At 42.0% G+C, this 15,195-nt stretch overlaps 1 protein-coding gene across 1 annotated transcript; it reads left to right on the top strand.

Moving 5' to 3' along the window:
* Positions 1-363: 363 nt before the first annotated feature.
* On the top strand, positions 364-14,025 carry LOC139040383 (guanylate-binding protein 3-like). Its single transcript, XM_070486794.1, has 6 exons — positions 364-1,156; positions 7,816-8,039; positions 9,055-9,139; positions 9,495-9,673; positions 10,655-10,834; positions 13,702-14,025. Exons 2-5 carry the CDS (start codon positions 7,947-7,949, stop codon positions 10,826-10,828), a joined length of 531 nt encoding a protein of 176 aa, XP_070342895.1. The 5' UTR covers positions 364-1,156; positions 7,816-7,946; the 3' UTR covers positions 10,829-10,834; positions 13,702-14,025.
* The last annotated feature ends 1,170 nt before the right edge of the window (positions 14,026-15,195 follow it).

The raw sequence follows: 15,195 nt of genomic DNA, 5'->3' as shown, positions 1-15,195 counted from the left end.
CTGAGACATGCAAAGAAACAGGAAAATTGACCTAATCATAGGAAAAGAAGTTAGTAGAAACTCTCATGGAGCCCAGGTGGCGAACTTAGCAGACAAAGACTTCGAGACAGTTATTATTAGTATTTCTAACAACTGAAGGTAAGCATGTTTACAGACTCTACGTATGATGAAAATGACTCATGATCTACAGAATACTAATATGGTAGAAGTGATCAGAAAAAAACAAATAGAGGAGGCCAGCCCAGTGGCGCAGTGGTTAAGTTTGCGTGCTCTGCTTGGGCTGCCTGGAGTTCCCCAGTTCAGATCCAGGGTGTGGACCTACGCATTGTTTGGCAAGCCATGCTGTGGCAGGCGTCCCACATCTAAAGTAGAGGAAGATGGGCGTGGATGTTAGCTAAGGGCTAATCTTGCTCAAAAAAAGAAAAGGAAAGGAAAGAAAAGAAAAGAAATTCCAGGGTGGAAGAGTATAAGAACCAGAATAAAAAATATAGTAGACAGTGTAGATCTCAACAACACATTCGAGCCAGTAAAGGAAAGATCTGTGAACTTGAAGACAAATCAGCAGAGATAATCCAACTTAAATAAAAAAGAATTATGAACAGCAGATAGAGCTCCACAGAGCTGCGAGGCACCATCAGGCGTGCCAATGTATATAGAGGTCACATGAGTATATGAAAGAGAAACTGGAAGAAAAGATAGATGAAAAAATAATGACAAAAAGCTTCCATAATTTGATGAAAAACATTAACCTACTCATTCAATAAGCTCCACGAATTCCAAGAAGTATAATACAACAAAATGGGCACCTACATTAATCATGGTCCATTTGTGGAGAGGCAAGATGGGTATAAAACAGAGCAAGCTACTTAGGGCGATGTTTCCTGAGGCCTAACTGCAGGGTGACCGGAATCCTCCCGCCTCCCTCTCTCCCCTGCTTTCTCAGGCTTTAGTGGCTTGAGTCTGGCCCGCCTTTTCTAAATAGCTAAAGATATCTTGACTTACTTTCCCTTTCAGGTTCAGTTTTATGCTCCAGTTCCTTTCTCAGAATGGTGAACACCTTCATTTTCTTTCTGGCTTCTATAAATTAGAAGAAGAGCAGGCAGAGGAAACAGAGCAAGGCTGAGTTTTTGAAGAGATCAGCAGTGCTGTGGAGCAGGTATGTTCATTTACAAACTTTCTTTTACATGCACATTAGGTTTGGGCTTAAAACCCTTGATTTCTGAGGTAAAAGTGGGATGAGAAGAGGAATTGGGAGTAAGGCCACTGTGAGGGCAGCAGCAAGTGGAGAGGAAAGAAAGCTGATGGAGAGGTTAGGGTCTCCTCCTGGCTCTTTACAAGGGCCAGGAGGCATTTTTCTCTGTGACCTCAGCTTTCCTCATAGTACCATGCAGGAGGATCGTCTAATCAATAGTTCTCAACTCTGGCTGCATCCTGAGATGCAGAGATCCTACAGTCCTGAGATTTTAGGAAGTACTGATGATTGCCTCTCTTTCTCTCATCTGATTTAATGATTTGGAAGGGTGGTGGGGGCATCAGTATTGGTTTAAAGACTTCCCGGGTGATTCTAATACGTGGCCCAGTTTGAGAACTCTGGATGGAAGACTACCTCCCAAAGTTCTCGCATCTACAAAGGCCTCTGTGACTCGACTCAGGGAGGTTAATATGCACTGATTTGTTTAACCAAATCCCGTGGACACCTATGACAACATGGTGAAATGTGGCTAAAGGTAAATTCTGAGATCTCAACAAAATGTTCAGAAGTGCTTCTCTCTTCGGATTCAAACTGATTTTCAAAAGGGGAGGCTCAGATCTCTTGAAAGAACCTCCCTGATCAAATGACACCCCTTCACAGAAACGGTTGTTTGCGGATACAGAGAACAAATGGACTTCATCTAGTTGACAGACTGTTATCACCAGAAATGATAGTTTCTTATTTATCTATTAGTCACACTTACTTAGAGATCACCAGAGTGAGGGCTTTTAAAATCCCCGTCTAGGAAGGATTTCAGTACCTCTATGTTAACCTTTAACAGTTCAAAATAAGTCTATCATCAAAATTGAGTCTTTGCATAGCCGGGTTTCTCGTACGAATGTGAGACTCACCAGCGACTCTTGTGAGAGTCACACAGAGATTCTTGGGTGTGGGAATCTGGGGGGTTAACACCCACTCCAGGTGATTCTCATGAACATCCAATTTTAAAAACCACTTCTGAACAGGGGAGAACACTGCTTTGTTGATTGAAATTAAGCTCATGGCTTATGCACAGCTGAGACACCACAGGTCTCATTTTCAAAAGTGGCATTTGCAGTACAAGTCATATCTTCTAACAGTGCCCCGAATCTTCTCTCTGAAGAAGAGGCTACAAGTGCAGAGATTGTAACGTGGCTTTGAGGGGCTCCTTCTCCTCATTCCCCAAAGTCTGAAGAATCCGACAGTGGGTGGTTGAACAGGGGCAAAGCATCTCAGCCGATTATTGTTTTGTTCTGATGAAAAGCTAATTTATATACTCGTGTCTCTGTAACATAGTTCTTGCAGAACGCAATGAAATAAACTGTCCAATGGGCCAATTGGTCATTGTGTTATTGTAGATTAATCTTGATCTAATTCAGGAAACATTTATTGAAAGCTTGTTTTGTACAGGACACTGTGCTAAGACGAGAGCTTGCAACACCTCATTTAAAACTCCAAATAACCCTTCAGGTAGAAGCAATTATTTTAAGCATAATAATTACTGAAAACGTGACGTAGGTCAAATCTTTGCTAAGGTCACATGAGCAGTCAACTGTACACCTGGAAAATTTTCAATGCAAAAGATACATCTTAAATGTGCAAGATTTAAAACCTAACTTTGGAAACATTTCAACTTAATGTTGTTTATATATTCTTGCAGGAAAAATATAGAGATTTCCCAGAGAACCATTTAAATAAAATAACCAAGTAGTTGCCTGGATACCTGTAAAATAATTGTGATGTTAATCTTAATTATATGAAAACAAATTTTGTTTTGAAAAAACGGTTCTGAATTACAGAAAAAATATAAGGTTATAATGACATCCTATATAACTTTAACTGAGATTCACCCTGTGGCAACATTTTGTGACACTTGCATTCTCTGTGTTTGAACAGATGTATACTTTCTTCTATTTACTTCCTTATTCTGATTATTATTTGGCAAGTAAGTAGCAGAGACCATGACCCTTCACCACAAAATACTTCAGCACATATCTCCTGAGATCCTATTCTGCCTTATTGGAAAGGAGCTGCCTTCTTTGGCTCTCCCTCCTTCCCAGCTCCTTTCTCCGGCTCTGGGTCCTATTCTATCACTCAAGTAAACCTGTGCTCAGTCAGGTCATCCTTGGCCTCCTTGCTGACAATTGCTGTGAATTCTCTGGGTATTTAATATCAGTGATCTCTTCTCTCTTCTGGATGCTCAGCTCTGTCTTCCACGCCTCTGAAACCTTATGCTCCCCCAGGACCATCACCCCTTAGATTTCCTCAAGGCTTTTCTTCTTTTGTCTTCTTAAGCTGAATTAAGTCATCTCAACACACGATTCAGTTACCCATATCACTCACATAGACCTCTCTCCTCAGGATGATTTCCATTTAACGAATGTTGACTGAGTGCATTCTGTGAGCCCAGCCTGGGGTCTAAGCAGAGAACAAGATAGACACGGCACTTGTACCCCTAATCTTAGACTTTAGTGGAGATAATAACAAGTGTGATAAACCATAAACTGTAATCCACGTTAGATTGTCTGTCATCTTCCTAATTTGAGATGGTTACTACAAAACATTGGTAACTGTCCCCTAGTGTCCATTCTACCCTTCTCCTATACTCATAGTGCCCCTACTTGTTTGCCGTGCACACGGTTTCCCAGAATAACGATGGCAATTCCAACCTCTCTTGTGGTTGTGTACGATAATGTGAATAACTTAAGAAGGAACTTGTTTTATGCAGATGCGATAGTTCTGAAAAGAGAGGCCTATCTTTCTCCCCGTCCCCACTCTCTGGTTAGAATACAAATATGATGGCACATCATCTCACATCCTGGGCTGCCCCTTATAGACGGCTGAGCATATGGCAGAAAGGTTCTGAGCCTTCAATCCTTTAAGAAACGAAACCACCATACCATCCCTGGACCACTAACCTTGAAATTTATGAGAGAGAGGATTAAATGTAAATCATTTATGAGCCATTTTTTTCTGTTTGTCACAGCTAAGCCTAATCCTAACTGATGCAGTTACCTTAGTATCTCCTTGAGGGCAGAGACTACAGCTCATTTAACTTTTTATCCGAGGACACAAGTGTTACCAGCTACAAACACAGGTTCTTTTACCCATCACACGAGAGAGAGACCAAAATGAAAACAGGAATGCCAGGCTTATGGCAAGGAAAGAGTTTTATCTGAAGGCAGCCAGACAAGGAGATGGGACTTACTTAGAACTCAGTTCCACCTCCTCAAAGGAGAAGAGGCAGGGGGTCTTATTTGAGTTTTCAGGTGTGTGGGGGGAGGCTGTGGCCTTGCAGGTCAGTGCTTTCCCACCAGCCTGCATTTGGCCTCGTGAGGCTGCTTTCAGGCAGGAGGATGGTGAGATAAGGGAATCCGCAGGGGAGTATCCTTGGTCATCTGCCTCTATGGTGGATGGTGGATTCTGGTGTCAGGAAAGTGAGGAGATGGGGTCTGGGAAGCTTCAGCTTCTTGATATTCTCTGGATATCAGGTTCCCTGTAAGAAAACTTCAAAGGACCTGTAACTAGCCAAAACGTTAGCGTGAGGCCACCTGGGCTCTAACAATTTGTAACTTCTATTTGCCTTGTGAAGTTCAGGGATACAAAGGTTTAAAAAAACGATCTTTACATATGAATGTAACTTAGAGAAGCAGGAGAAGGGGATGAGTGCTTTTGGTTTCAGCCCCATATATGCTGGGTTCAATGTAGGGGAACTGATATCAGGGCTGGGATCACAAGCACAGTTTGTGGTGCATAGTAGGTGCTCAAGAGATGTGTTGGAATAAGCAAAAGGCCATAATAAATAGGACTGGATAACAAGCAATGAAATAAGGAGAAGGATATGTCTCATAAACCTGAGGTGAACTGGAGCCCCTGGGGAAGCACTAGCTGTGCTAGGAGACAGCCAGGTCTGCAAAACGCTGAGTGTCTATGGGGTGAGGGCTGGAGTCTGAAGAAAAAGGAGGGGCCCATCAGGTCGTAGTAATATATTAGAAGAAATATTTTTGGGATAGGAGAGTCCGTAGAAATGCCCTGGAAGTTACTGATCAAGGAGTATGGGGTAATCCTTGTTTTGGGGAAAGATTATTTTGCCTGGTAATTGCGTGCAAAGCATAGAACACTAACGCAGACCTTCCAGATTTGAAATCCAGGGTCTACCACTTATTCACTATGTGCTTTGGGCAAATCCCTTGGACTTTCTGAGCCCCATTGATCTCATTTGCAAAGCGGGTACAATAAGCCTACTTTGCAGGGTCTCGTAAGTATCACTGAGGACAGGGATGGAAGCACACACAGGGGAGCTAGCAAATTTTGTACTCTTGATGCTTACTTGAATATTATTATTTTATGGAAGTAAAACATTGGGACTGGTGATACCCTGTATCTCATCCCTAGCTTCATCAAATATTGGGGGAATAATGAAGGCAGCAGCTTGAAGACGGCCAAAACTAGCCTGCATTTCGTGCCACAGAAAAGTACAGAAGTGGTGACATATGTGTGCTTTGGATAAGTCTGAGGCCAGAGAATGACTTTGTGATCTTATTCTACTGTGAGACTCTTCTGGGTTTGCAAGTTATCACTGCGTCCAAGGAGACATCCTGTATGATAAGTGCTCTCCTCAGTGAGCACCCAAAGCATAGATAAACATATCTATATTTATATTTATATATTTATTCATATATATAAAGCTTGCCTCACTTGGTGACCTCTTATCTATTTTATTATTTTTATTTATTTTTAAATTTATTTTTCTTGAGGTATAATTGACTTCTAACATTGTGTAAGTTTAAGGCATAAAACGCGCTGATTTGATACATTTTTATGTTGCAATATGATTACCACCACAGCATTAGCTAACATCTCCATCATTATTGGATTATCATTATTTGGTGGTGGTGACATTAAGATTTGGTCTGTTAGCAACTTTAAGTTTATAATACAGTATTGTTGTCTATCATCACTTTACTGAGCATTAGATCTCCGGGACTTATTTACCTACTAGTTACAAGTTTGTAACCTTGCACCACATACCCTAACTCCCCCACCCCCAGCTTCTGGTAACCACCATTCTACTCTGTGTTTTATGAGTTCAGCTTTTTTTAGATTCCACATATAAGTGATGTCATACAGTATTTTTCTGACTTATCTCAATTAGCATAATGCCCTCAAGGTCCAGGAATGCTGTGGCAAATGGCAGCATTTCCTTCTTTCTCATGGCTGAATAAGATTCCATCGTATGTATGCACCACATCTTCTTTGTGCTTTCATCCACTGACAGACACTTAGGTTGTTTCCACATCTTGGCTGTTGTGAATAACGCTGCAATGACATGGGATTGCATCTGTCTCCTCAGTATCCTATTTTCATTTTCTTTGGACATATCCAGAGGTGGAATTGCTTGATCATATTGTTTCTCTATTTTCAGTTTTGTGAGGAAGCTCCATAGCGCTTTCCACAGTGGCAGAACGTATTGACATTCCCCCCAAAAGTGCACAAGGCTTCCTTTATCCCCACCTCTTCACCAACACTTATCTCTTGTCTTCTTGATAACAGCCACCTCAATAGGTGTAAGGTGATATCACATTGTGGTTTGGATTGACATCTCTCGGATGATTAGTGACGTTGAGCATCTTTTCATGTACCTGTTGGCAATTTGGATATCTTACTGGGAAAAACGGCCATTGTACAGAGTTCATTGACCTCCCCGCCTTCCAAGGACACTGGGCCTGGGCCCTGCACAAAGGAATGTGTCTGGGCTTGGGGTCAAAGATGGCCACTTCGGCCCTGACTCTAAGGCACAAGTTACAAAGAATATGTCCTGTGTCATGTTCCTTGTCTGGGCTGGCCACCCCGACAGGCACCTGACAGGACTTTAGAAACATCCCATCCGAGGGAACAAAAAAGATAGAAGCACCCCATCCGTGGGAACAAGAAGAAATAACTCAAAGTATCCAAATGTCTGAAACCCTGAGTCAGAAGCTAGAGAAACCTTAGGATAAAAGGGAGTCACAGGCATAGAACAATTGCAAGTCTCACTGAGGAAAGGACGCTTCACCTCAGACCCGGACAATCGGCCCTGCCACCCGCCGTATAAACTCTTGTAGATGTTGAAAGTACCGATTTGTTGTTCCCCTTTATCCCTGCTCCTCGTTCTGTGTCCCTTCATCAATAAACTTTGATTGCTTCAACAACCGAGTGGCCTTGGCGGTACCTGTCACTCCTTGGCCTCTGCGGCTGCGGCAACAGCCATTTAGTCCCTCAGCCCATTTTTTTATTGGATTCATTGTTTTTTGGGTTATTGAGTTGTATGATTGCCTATGTTATTTTTATTATGCTTTGCTGGGAAATTCTTTTTCCAGAATATACCAGAGCATGTCAGCTGAAGGAAGATACTTAACTTTTTTAAGCGCAGTGACCTGGAGAACCGTAGAAGAAAGAATGACTAGGAAGGAAATCACTAATTTAGTAGGAGGCGATGGGATTTACGGAGTTTCATGCTGCGTAAGGTTTCTTAAAAATCATTTTCTAATTGTAGTTTCTAATTTTGAATCTCATTGATCCCCTAAATGTTCTGTTGCATTAAGGGCTGGAGATTCTGGTGGTGACCTTGGTGGATGCCTTCAACAGTGGTGTAAGTCCTTGTTTGGAGGACGTGGTGACACCTCTGTCCTAGCCTGAGAATTCAACAGCTCTGCTGAGAGAAGTTCCCACAAAAATGGTCCGAATTCAGCCAATCATGGGCCACGAGAAAGGCTTCATGGAGCGCTCCTTCCAATTTGACAAGCTGGAGTTAAGGAATATGTACATGGTAATTTGTCTTGATACTTGATTCTTCGTGTTAAGTCTTTGATGTAGAGGCCGCCTTATTGGCCATAGATTCTTTACTATTCATAGTAGAAGGATCCTAATTCTTCTGAGTAAGAGAGTTCCAAATGACTGTATTACACTATTTTATCTTCCTTTCCTCCAAACTCAGGCACTTTATCTGGAAATCTGGCTAACCTCTGAAGCAAAGTCAGAACAGACACTCCGATGTCCTCCTTGACTGAATACTCGCAAAGTCTCCCTATGTGCTTGGAACACAAGTTATTCTGAGCTGGTTGCTTTTTCTGTGCACTCTCTCTCGTTCGTAGCAACTCAAGTTTCTCTGGGAAGCTTCTCTTTATTTCGCTTTTGGTCGTATTACTGTTAATGATAACCTGTGGATAGAATCACAGGACACTACAGCTGCAAATTATATAATATAACCCAAAACTTCACAAGGAAGGCCCAGGGAGTTAAGAAACTTATCAACAGTCTTAAATAGAGTATTTTTTCTCTGAGGTGTTAGTAATTCAAGTTTCTTTTAACACTTTTATTGAGATGTAGTTCACACACCATAAATTTCATGCATTTAAAATGTACCAGTGATACAAATGTACAAATGGAAACATACAATGGTTTCCCATGGGAAAGGTGATCTAGGAAATCTTCCCGGCAGAGGAGTGAGAGGTAATTTGGAATGATTGGAACACATTATCCAGGGTGGTATGTTACAGGAGGAGCAGCAAGCAGAAAAACAGCACGTGAAAAATATGAAAGCGCCTAAGATTGTTTGTAAAATTACACGCTCTTCTGACTGGTGGCACAGAGCATGGGTGGTGGGAACAGCACTGGCAGAGGAGGCTGGAAGGGGAGGGAGGTAGGCAGGAGCTTGAAAACTTTACTCGTAGGCAGTGGGAAGCAACCAGGGAATGTTAATCAGGATGGATCTTTTTTCAGAATGTTTCAATGGAAGTTCAGGTTTGATCTGCCTGATGTGTTTTGCCTCCTGTGTCCTCCAGGACTTATTGAAGATGAAGGAGGAAGCAGAGGTGTGCTTCCTGAGGAAAGACAAGCTCCCCAGTTATGCCGAAGAGCGGTTAGCAGGTATGGGGAGGGCCCAGCTCACAGTGGGGTGGGTAGGTTCCTGCAATGCCCTCTGAGAGCTCTTGACAGGAAGACCTTCCGGAAGCAAGGAGCTTCCTCTCTTTGTGTGAACACACTCTGCTCTGTCTGAAAGGAAGGCAAGTTGTGGTTGTGCATCCAGCACAGGCAGCCAGGGCCTTTCCTCTCACATTCTCAGACCTGCTGTTGATGGGTGGTCACCAGGTGACTTCAGACATTTGCATCTGCCTTTTCAAGAGAGTTTGACCTCTGAGAAAGTGGAGGGTTGGGGGATGCGGGTTGGAGCTCTCAGGCCTGACTGTTGTTCTCTTTGCTGTCTAAAATCTTCCTGGAGCAGAAGAGCGGGCCAAAAGAGAGGAAGCTGAGAGGGAAAAGGAGCTTCTTGAGCAAAAGTGTAAAGAGCTGCAGCAAAAATTGGACAATCAAGAAAGAGTCCTCAAGCAACTCCAAGCTGAAATGGAAGAGAGGATGAGAAATGAACTGAGAGAGCGGGATGAGAAGATTCAGAAGCTTGAGGTAAGCCTGGCCAGGGTCTGGGCAGTGACTGGGGAACAAAGCTCTGGAACCTCAGGAAGGGATGGGTGAAAATTAAAGCAAAGTCATAGAGAGAAGTACCATTGTCATTTACTGCATTTGAGCCACTCGGAGCCCTGAGTGTTTAATGGCGGATGTCAAAGCACCTGAGTTCTGTTCACACTGCATTTCTGGAGAGTCCAGGAAGACCGTGGTACCTCCACACAATTATAGAGTATAGCTAACCTTCCCAGGCCGTGTGCTGCTGCTATTTGGAGAGATGATCTCCTGGAGCCACTGTTAAATGGGGTTCCCAGGTTTAGCAAGTAAATGTTCTAAGCAGGTGTATCTAATATAAGTAGCTACTGGGTCACTTTACCAAGATTATGGCCAATTATCAGGAACCCTACTACCACCCAAAGACCCTAAGGTAGATCCTAGTTGACCTAAAACTATCAGATAGGCACAGACTTAGAAATGCAGGGGACGTCATGACAGCTCCTAACCTGGCTGCAGTTGTCTCCAGGAGAGGGTAGCCTGCCTGAGTCAGCACACAGCCAAGGGGGAATTCTCTCTCCTCCTACCTGGAAGTGTTTATATCAGATTTATAGACAGCTTAGGAGTTCCCATTATTTCTAAGATGTGGGTGAGGCTTCATGCCATTCAGACAGAAGGCTCTCTCCCAAACAGCATAATTTTGGTTAGAATATCTTACAACAATTGTCCTCATCGCCTGGTTAGCACCCTGGCAAGACCCTGGTGATGGGTAAATGTGACTAAGGTTGTACTACGCTTCCTCTCACTTCCCCAGCCTAAACCAGGATATATTCCTGCCGTGAACAATATCTCCTCAAGATCTAATGAGACAGAAGACTTTTAGAAGGAAAATACAGACAATTTTATAAATCGTTAATATAAACCACATTCTTGAAAGATTGGGATTTTTAAAAGTTTACCTTTTCCTAACATACCACACTTTTTTAGGCCCAAATGAAAACCCTGCTGGAAGAGAAGGAAAATACTAAAAACGACTGCACTTCAAAGAAGAAGAAAAATAAGGATGAGGAAAATCCTTCAGAGCCTTCATTGTGGTTTCGAATTTTGCAGGCCATAAATCGTTTCTTGATACTAATTACCAAGTACCTCTGTTCAGAGTAGTTTCAGGTAACTTTTGCAAGTTTTCATAACAGCATCTGGCTTATTTTTATGTGTATACACTTTTTCTGTTTTTCAGCAAAATTTTAAGATAAAAACATAAAAGTACCTACTATAGGGCATCAATGCCTGGCAAACAGAAGGTAGAGTAAATGTGATGGGGCAGGTAATATAATGGAAGCAGAAACAACTGATTAGAAGAACAGAGAAGGTCAACTTTGAAATATTCTGAAAATAAACTTGGAATATACCTATCCAGAAATGCTTCTGGGGCCAGCCCCAGTGGCCTGGTGATTAAGTTCAGTGCACTCTGCTTCAGCAGCCTGCGTTCAGGCTCCTGGGTACGGACCTACACCACTCATCTGTTAGTGGCCATGCTCACATACAAAAAGAGGAAGATTGGCAGCAGATGTTCGCTCAGGGTGAATCTTCCTCAGGAAAAAAGAAAATTCTTCTGTAAGTTACATAGGAACAACCATACAAGTGGATATATATGCTGTGCCTTGAGTAGGAAGGGCCAATTCCATATGTAAATCAATTCTTTCTGTTCACCTGTGAGTTTTATGTGTTCTGAGTGAAAATTTCAAAGAGGCTGATTGTAAAATTTAAACGGAGTTGATCAAAACGAATTAAAAAGCCAAGACAATGCCAAAGCGTTACAATGAAATTTATAGAACCTCCATGATTAGAACAGTGAGTCACTGAGGCACAATACAAAGGCATAGCCACAAAACGCAGTAGATAGTCTAAAAATAGAACCAATACCACACAGGAATTAAGTGTATGCGAAAAGTGTTATTTCAGCTCAGTGGGAAATATGAACTGCGTGATACCTGTGGTCAAACAACTGGACATCTGCATAGACTACAAGGGTGATTAGATCCATTATGAGCCTTGCACAATGTAAATTTCAGGTTGACCTTAGACCGAAACATCAAAACACTCCATGGAAACAGAAACTGTCAGATAATTATCAAATTACCTTGGGACATCCAATTTGTTTTCAAACGATATGAAACCCAAAGACGTAAAAATACAGACAAAACTACACAAAAATAAATTTGTTGTGGTAAAAAAGCATGAAGAAATTCAAAAGTAAAAAATGTTCTGGAAAAGACAACCAAATTTATGTCAGAGAAAAGCGCTAATTTATGCAAGTTATGTGTCATGAAGAGCCACAAATCAATAAAAATGGACCAACTTTAGACAGCTTGTAGAAAAGTAAGTTATTCAGATCACTCAAAGTAAGAGAAATGAAACAATGTTTCACCTCACATGCTATCAAATTCTCTTCCTAACGTTTTTGAAAACATGTACTTTTAAGGGTGTACAAGTTTAAAATGTCTATTGAAAATTGTATCTAATACTAATTCAGTTTTAATCTGTGTTAACTTTGGCCCAACAGGTTAAGTTTTAGGACACACGTACTCTCTAACACACAGAGTCACAGAATGATGTATATGTAAGGTGACCACTGCAACATTGGCTATAATTTTAAAGATTGAAAACTACTTATATGTCCATCTATGTGATATTGGTAATGTAAATTTTAGCACACTCATATAATGAAATATTATGTAGCCAGCAAATTGAGAGATGGAGCTCTATTTGTAATGATACAGAACAATTTAGCAGCTATGTTGTAAGGTGGAAAAGCTGGGGTGCAAACCCATAGGGATAGTAAACTATTTCTGCAAAAGAATGCAATCCTTATATTCACGTGTGTATACCCTTAGACGGCCTCTGGAGTCATGCATGAGAAACTAGTGATCTTGGTTGCTTCTGGAGGAAACTAGTTTGCTGAGATCAGGAATGAGAGAAATACTTTATTTTGCATAAACTTTTGTGTTTTTGGAGATTTTATAGTGAAGAGGTAATACCAGTTCAGAAGTACAAGAAAGAAAACACAATGACCACGATGATGGTGTTGAGGGTGATGATGATGATGATGATGGTGGTGGTGGTGATAGGGAATTTTGCATTCCAGGGAAAGCATTAGCCAAGGTGGGCGATCAGAATTGGCCATCCTAAAATGTGTCTCTTGGTTAGGACAAGAGAGTCGGAAAGAAACGTTGACCTTCCCCTTAACTGCCTACAACGATTTCAGATGGGAAGCCTGTCTCCCGGACAGGCCATCGCTATAGATAACTCTGGGTATTGGTAGACTGCGAGGGTCCTCGCCAAGGCCATTCTTATCTACCAAACACTTGCTTTTCCATTTCCATATGAATTGCCTTCCTCCCCTTTGAAGTCCCAAACCACTACCCCCAACATCCTCCTTTGCCTTTAGCTGAAGATGGTATTTAAGGTGAAGTCCCAAACCACTACCCCCAACATCCTCCTTTGCCTTTAGCTGAAGATGGTATTTAAGGTGAAACCACCATTCTGGTGAGTTACTCAGCTTTCCTGGGTTTCTGCCACACATGCATGTTAGAAAGCTTTGTTTGCTTTTGTTGTGTTGCTCCGTCTCATGTCGATTTAATTCTTGGACCAGCCAGAAGGACCTCGGGGGCAGAGGAATTGTCTTCCTCCCCTACACCAGCTCAAAAGAGAGATCTAATAGCGAGGTCTAGATACTGCAAAAAACAAAGTTTATATCTGAATCTTGTTTGTATTATGAAGTTGATTTCTACTTCATTAAATTCTCTGAAAAATAAGGTATAAGGGATCATGTGACTCTGAAATCCCAGCTGGTGTGTCTTTTGGTTTCCAACTGCAAATTAGCATCGTAAGGTGTTGGACGTGTACTGTGTCTGCAGTGTATTTGTGGTGGTTTTGGAATTCCCTTTCTGCTGACTGATGTTTGCAGTCTATGCTTTTGTTATCATGAACTCCTGCCAGTTGCACAATCTTGACATGTTACCTCTTTCTTCTAGGCATCTGTACACAGTATTCAGACTTCTTCAAGCAACCCCTCTTACTGGTCCTCACCTTTATTTTGCTGATTGGTTTCTCCTTGAAGTCTTGAATTTCATGAATCCCCTAAACTGGATGGGGTGGCCCTCCTTTGTGCCCCCATTGTGCTTACCACATGATTTTGAGAATTGAAATTGCCAATTTCTGTCTGTGTCCCTGATGATGTGTGCTACCAGGCCGGATTTATCTGCATCACTGTAATCTCAGTTCCTTAATCTATGTTCAGCACCTAATCTGTAACTAGAAAATATCGGTTGAATGAATAAATTAACTTTATCTCCAAATTCTCCACTTTTCTATATCCTCATTATGACAGCTGCTTCAAAGGACTCTCAAAACAAAGGGTGTAGTTTTAAGATCCTGATACAAAGAGGGCAGAATGAATTAGGACTGCAATTCGTAGAAAATGCAAGGACATGCATGCTGAGACTTGCCACAATGTTCATTGGGTGTCCGCAGAGAAGGGATTGTCTCACCATGTATTCAGTTTGAGTTTCGTATGACAATTACTCATGAATGATGATGTCACTCACTTTTGACTCATAGGTCAATTGTGAGGTCAAATTTTAAAGGAAAAGATCTTTATCATGCAACCCTCTCATGCCCATCGTGGTCCTCCAGTCAGAGGCGAATCTTCTCCTGAGGTAAAATTACACTTTTTATTCAAAGTTCAATTTCTTCCTGAAATAATGTTGAGGGCATCATTTGTCCAGTGATTATAGCAGCCTTTCTCTATTCCCTTATTGAGAAGGCCAAGAAGTCTCAGTTCTGCTGCTTGGGAAGACTGTGAGGTCCGGAGTCAGCCACATCCTAGGTGTCCCCAAGCAACAGCTACTGACATAAGAGCTCATGCAGCCACATCTCCCCCATCAGTGACATGTAGAGGACTGCACCCCCACTGGGTGTTCTTTGCAATGTCTTAGCTGTGTCATTTTGTAGACGGGACAAGGGCCCAAGGTCTCTTTCCCCATCCAGTTGCTGTGACCTGCACTATCCTCACCCTCAGGGCCAGTCGTTAGTAGACATGAGTCTCCACAGAACTCAAGGGCTGTTTTTTATCAGAAACTAGTACAAGTATTAGTGTGTGTCATATGGCTATCTCTGTTCATGGATGAGAGGGAAGGGGTCCTTCACCTGCAGCACAAGAGAGATGTGTGCAGACCCTTTCCCTGCATTAGCTGTGGAGCAAGACCTTTTGGCCATTTGAGACTGATGCTTACTATTGAAGCTGATCTTGCCCTGCCTCTTCTCTGTGTGAGTTGTATCTTTCTTGAAGGCTCCAACACCTACAAACCAAGAAATAGGTTGACATCCTGAGACAACTGCTCCTGATGGTAGGTGTTATTATGCTCTTTGCTATCTTCTGTGCAGTGGAACTCCTACCCCTGGTCACCGTGTAATACATGGGAACAGGTGTCATTTTTTTGTTTGTTTGTTTTGAGAAAGATTAGTCC

Source organism: Equus asinus, chromosome 16, assembly GCF_041296235.1.
Source record: "Equus asinus isolate D_3611 breed Donkey chromosome 16, EquAss-T2T_v2, whole genome shotgun sequence".
NCBI classification, from domain to species: Eukaryota; Metazoa; Chordata; class Mammalia; order Perissodactyla; family Equidae; genus Equus; species Equus asinus.
Note: the sequence above shows the minus strand (reverse complement) of the source record. Positions and strands in the feature narration are given on the sequence as shown.